The sequence below is a fragment of the Aulostomus chinensis genome, chromosome 10 (genome assembly GCF_037954235.1).
Source record: "Aulostomus chinensis isolate RoL2024-O1b breed Wild chromosome 10, RoL_Achi_v1.0, whole genome shotgun sequence".
Classification (NCBI taxonomy): domain Eukaryota; kingdom Metazoa; phylum Chordata; class Actinopteri; order Syngnathiformes; family Aulostomidae; genus Aulostomus; species Aulostomus chinensis.
This window is the reverse complement of record NC_141329.1, coordinates 22,707,646-22,713,544: the sequence shown is the minus strand read 5'-3', so window position 1 is coordinate 22,713,544 and position 5,899 is coordinate 22,707,646. Positions and strand designations below refer to the sequence as shown.

The 5,899-nt window shown below is 42.7% G+C and overlaps 1 protein-coding gene across 1 annotated transcript in view; it reads left to right on the top strand.

Moving 5' to 3' along the window:
• Positions 1-1,143: 1,143 nt before the first annotated feature.
• The window catches only part of LOC147254911 (LHFPL tetraspan subfamily member 6 protein), a 53,516-nt gene continuing 48,760 nt past the window's right edge, over positions 1,144-5,899 (top strand). The window contains exons 1-2 of the mRNA XM_086215246.1: positions 1,144-1,438; positions 2,806-3,325. Coding sequence (XP_086071372.1) covers positions 2,941-3,325 — 385 coding nt within the window. The 5' untranslated portion in view covers positions 1,144-1,438; positions 2,806-2,940. The remainder of the gene's footprint in view (positions 1,439-2,805; positions 3,326-5,899) is intronic.

Sequence of the window (5,899 nt, the reverse complement as noted above, 5' to 3'; positions counted from 1 at the left end):
GCAGAGTGTCACTCGCAACAATCCAAAGGTTCCGCTCCCGGATCATTTGCTGTGTGTGTGTGCGTGTGTGTGTGCGTGCGTGTGTAAGAGCGTGTGCGTGCGTGCGTGCGTGTGTGAGAGTGTGTATTTTGTGTATTGTAAAGTGCATTTTGTGACAGCATCACTTGAGATCTATCATAAACATTTACGACCAAACAGAACAGGCTAACTAACTTTGTATCAATCTCTTCTCACACAGAAACAATAAACGGAGCGAGGAAGAGCAGTGACGCGTCCATGTCCTGTTATACACATTCCACTAATGAGGAGACACAATAATAAATAATTCAAGTGCTATAGTACAGTAGTTGTGAGAGGGCTACATGGGAATGGAAGGATGACCTCATAGTTGATGAGGTGATTTCCCAGCTGAACTGGTCTGGGTCCAGTAAGCTGTCAAGTTATTAATTAATAGTGAAAAGATCCACAACAGAGACAAGAAAGACCCTGCGACCTCCAGAACCTGGTAAAAAAAAAAAAGTAACTGACATCAAGAAAATGACATAAGTAGAATAGATTTAAAACCCAAAGGTCATCAAGTGAAGATGGGGGACATCTGGTTAACATTAAATTCAGTTCCATATCCTAGGTGTAAAAAATAGCAGATAAATCCAAAGGGTGATGAAATCTTAATAGGAGGCAAATTTATATTCCTGTCAAGTTACCTTTTCATTTGTTTCTCGTTGAATGTACTTTTTTTTTTTAGATTTTAGGAAAACCTTCAACTTAAACAAGGGGACCAACATAGTATTTCGTATTGTGATATTTTGCATTGTGTAAGCTACTTTGTATCTTAAGCTTCCGTATAAATGTAGTGGATTGGAATATACACCTAAAATGTGTCAAAGTAAGTCCATAAAGTACCATAAAAAGGACTGACTAACCCAGAACCTCCAAACTGTAGGTAACACCAGTAACTGCGTAAATGTACTTCGTTACTTTCACCACCACTGGCAATCGCGCAGACGATTTTCGAACGTTGCATAGTCTTAAATGTAGTCACTGGGGTTTACGAGGTACCCATGAAGGCAGCAGGAGCATGTTGGGAATGATAGTAGCGGTGAGTCCAGCCCCTGGGTGGGGATTTGTGTGATTGATGGTCACCTCCCGAGAGTGTTTCACAGACTTGCCCCTCCGCCGTATTTGTCAGTCTCTCGCTTCCCGAGCAGGAAAGTGGAAACGGGAACGCAGCCAGTCTGCACCGCACAGGAAGGAATAATCGATCATCGGTTAGCAATATTGATCAGGAGGAAGTGATTTGTGAGAGAATTCTACTGCCTTTTTCATTTACATTCACGTCTGTTTTCGACCGGGGAAGTTTGATTGGAGAACAGCTGGAGTCCGCGGATGGAAATAACCTCTGAGTGTACCCCGAGTTATTCCGGAGGTCTCCCAACATGTAAGCGCTCCTCTCCTGCGTTCGTCCTCCTCTTTGCCTTATTTTTTTTTAATTATTATTCACATTCCGACAGTGTGAGCACTGCGATTACACAGAAGTCACCTCTAGTGAGGAATCAATTCACGGTCCGGTATCGGCTCTTCCTTCAGGGATGTTTGCTGAACTAAATATCCAGTTTCCACGGGCTTTCCAGCACTTGATAGGTGTTTATATGGAATTATTCCCATCATATCTTTTAATAGAGAGATTGCTGTGTTTAAGCAGACACTGCAAAGCATGTTATTATAAAGTTAATCATAGGACTTCTGATTTTCGAATTTCAGTTTGAAACTACACTCTTGTGTTCTAAAAGTACTGAATGTGCTCAAATGGATATGTTTATTACTATTTCTTATGAAACAGCAGAAAAAGTTCAACAGGATTATTATGTTCAGTTCTTCCAGTTTAATATTCCATGAAAAACTATGTTGGTATTGTACGTAAGTTGCTACGTATCCACGTTAGTTTATTTCTTGGATTCAAGACCCCATATGTTTGAGAGTATATGATATGAACATTGACAATGATGGTTTTATCCAGGCAGAATCTCATCTGCGCATGGACATTTTCCCCCATTGACCCTTGCTTTTCAAAAGGGAGACAACACATATTTGAATTTCATTGAGTTAAATTCATTCATGTTTTAACTTTTAATCAAACATTTGTTCAACCAAAAAAAACCCCCCCTTTGTACTATGTTTTTGCCACTGTAACCATCACCGATATCCTCCGCTGCACAACTTTAAATATCTGATATGCCTTTGTGGATTTGCATGGAAGCCTTCGAAGGCCATGCTTATAAGGACATTTTTAAGGTTGTTGCATAATATCTAGATAAATTAGCTTGTTTTCTCATGATAACAGGTTAATTAATCTCTTTGAGGAAAAAAAAAGCTTTTAAGTTGAGATGAATATTAACTTGCTCTGGAGATAACCACATTAAAAAAGAATTTGTAAGCATGGCCCTTCTCAGCTTTCATAGATTTTTATTCATATTTTTAGTTAATGTTTCAAAAAGGACTTCAGAATGAAACTTCACGTGTTTTCAACACGGATTTCTATGGCTTTTGGTCGCTGTTGCTAACTTCCTGTGGCAGCCATATTAAATGATCCATTTCTTACAAAGTCTTAGATATCTCTCGAATGATTGATAGATTTTCTATGTAATGAGGTTATTTCACTGTCAAGTGAGGAGGGAGGTTGAACAATGAATGGAAGATGTTACGTTCAGGGGGTAACTGATCATGTCCAGTTAGTGTCACATCCTTGTTCCCATCACTGATCTCTTTGTCGGAGCTGAGTCTGGGTGTTTCTCTTCCTCCTGACAGGGACCTGCAGTCACTGAGGAGGTGAAGGCTGCGAGTGTTAAATGCTGACTGTGAGGCTTCCCACAACACAGTGACTGCTCATAAAACTGCTCTAAGTTCAGTGAGTGTGTGTGAACTGCTCACATACTGTTTACCATGGCGTCCAGTCTGACATGTACAGGTGTTATCTGGGCCCTGCTGTCCATGCTGTGTGCCGCTGCTTCCTGCGTTGGCTTCTTCATGCCCTACTGGCTGCTAGGGACACAGATGGACAAACCTGTATCCTTTGGCACATTCCGGCGCTGCTCCTATCCAGTGCGGGATGAAGAGAGGCAGGCAACAGTGATGCTGGAGCAGTGCGGGCGCTACGCGTCCTTCCATGGCATCCCGAGTTTGGAGTGGAGGATTTGTACGGTGGTGACAGGTGTAGGATGTGGCCTTCTTCTGTTGGTGGCCCTCACAGCTCTCATGGGCTGCTGCATCTCTGACCTCATCTCACGTACGATTGGCCGTGTGGCCGGAGGCATCCAGTTTGTTGGAGGTGAGTATCTCTGCTTTGTGTGTGTGTGTGTTTGTGTGTGTGTGCGTATGCGTGTGGAAGCCTATGAAACCTCTACTGACCTTGACATCTCAGGAAATGCTTGTTTTGTTCTTACTGTGCATAGTGCAGTTGCTCTGGTTGTGAAAAGATCTGGAACTACATTTTAAACAGCCAGATCAAAATGTTTGGACTGAAACACAAGAGAAACTATGCCTTCTCTTTAACTCTGGTTTTTAAAGAGAATATGGATGTTTTTTTGGGCTGAAAATGTAACCTCTGGCCAAAATTTCTTGGCCAACAAACCTGCTCTTGGCCCAGGAAAACTGTTGTCTACTCGGATCCTTGACTTCACAGGAAATGAAAAGTCTGCCTGCAAGGCGTTGGTCATGTTGGGTCAGTTTACACTTTTTGGAACTTACAACTGCTGTTGAAAAGGAACAGTTCTTCTGCAAATTGCCATACTGGATTTAGAATGCGAGAATGGCTAAAAATATTTCGAAACAGAATAGTAAATGTCACATGATCTCCCCTCTAGCATGTTGGTTCCAGAGGTTTTGTTGCCTGGTGAGACCATCAGTATCACATGAGCTCAAAAGTTATGCTCTGCAGCCACATCTGGGTTCCCTCCCATCTAAAACAACCATGAGAGGGCGGAGTACTATCTTGACAGACAAGCTCCTACAACCAGTCAGCTAAAAAAACGACACGATCACATGCCAAATCCAGTAACTAGAACAAAAAGGTCTTTTCTGCCAGTGTGTCCTCTGTTCTGGTTTATTTAATAAACACTTACAGCTGTTTGTGAGCATTGCCATTGACTGCAGGAACCAATGAGGAGCTACATTACTGTGGCAGAAGAGCATTTATAACGCAATTCCGATTGGTTGATTATTGTTGTGTCGTAGTGTATCCTAGTGGCTGTAGACAGGAGCAGTTCCAGATGTAGCTGTAGGGTCCAACTTTTTGGAGCTTGTGAGAGAAAAAAAAAAACGGTATTTAGAAAAACTGTATTTAGTGGAATTTCTGGTTATTAGGGGGCGGCATGGCTCTGAGGTAGAGTGGCCGTCTAGCAACCGAGGGGTCGCTGGTTCGATCCTCACTTCCTCCCGGTGACCACGTCAAAGTATTCTTGAGCAAGATACTGAACCCCTAATTGCCCCTGATGGCCCTGCGATGGACTGGCCACCTTTCCAGGATGAACCCCGCCTCTCACCCAATGTCAGTTGGGATAGGCTCCACCTCCCAACCCTTACTGAATAAGCAGTATAGAAAATGGATGGACGGATGGATGGTTATTAGCAGAGTGCAAAAAATTTCAGAAGCAATGCCTGTAGAATGTGCTCACTTGTAAACATTATAGAACATATAATTTGAACTCTTAGAGTGAAGCTGGGTTACATAATAACTTCCTGTATTGCTGTCTTGACCCCGGTTATTTTCCTTCATCCTGCTCTCTCTCTCTCTCTCTCTCTCTCTCTCTCTCTCTCTCTCTCTCTCAGTTATTTGTTGCAGACTTTTATTTATTTAGTTTTTAGTTAAATGTGATACAATAATCGAGCCTGTCTTCTCTGGGTTTGATCCAGGCTGCAACCCTAAAGTTGAAAGGAAATCCATGCCTGAGTCTTGTCCAGGCGTGAGCTCCGGCAGTGAAAGCATCTTTTTGTTTGTTTGATTCGAGTAAATAGACACAGCTCCGCATGGCACCAGCTTTGTTGGTGTGTTCTGTTGATTTTTGCACGTGTTCTCCCGGGATGTCGGGTCTGAGGGAAGACTTCTATAGAGGCTGCAAGTTTTTCTGGCCTAATTTAAGAGGCTGCGGTGCTCCAGCCCTCTCATTAACTCCGAAATGTTAGCTTGCATACTGTGGCTCACCACTCTGCTATTTGCAATCCCCTCGTATCACTTCTCTTTGGCTTTAAAAAGTGATGTGACAGTAAAGCAGGTTGTAGGCAGATTTGACGGAGCTGCCAAGTTTTTCAGAAGGATAAATCTACGGAGAACCGCCACAACACACTATGTCCTAGTTCTAAAAGGCTTAGCTACTTAGAAACATCAGTATTAATGATGTATAATATGCAGGATGATTAAGGTGAAAGCTGGCTGGCTTACCCAGAAATGTGCACTTTTATGTAAGGAGAGCTCCTTTTAAGCTTGCAGCAGCCCCATACATACAGCATTACGTCAAGCTGCTATTCCTGGATTGTAGGATTAAAAAATTCCTGTCTGTCTTGCTTGCAATTTCTCACTTTTGTGAATCCAGACACGCTTGAATTTACATGAAGGGAGAGCAAAGTGAAGTGGTTACAGTACAAGGGGCACCACTCCGATCTTTTTAACTTGAACGCTGGCGAGCCAAGGGGCAGAGATGTCTCAGAGGGGCTAATTGGAAGTGACACAATTGGGAAGCTCAGCGGGCCACGCTCTGTATTGTCGGCCATCATTTACAAAGAATCTGGAAATGTGGAAACATGCAGGGAAAGAAAAGAAACATGATGATTGAAACATTCTGCATTCAATTCACTGAGAAGTAAAGATCCACTGGAGGCAAAGTGATCAAATCTGTGATTAGCAGGA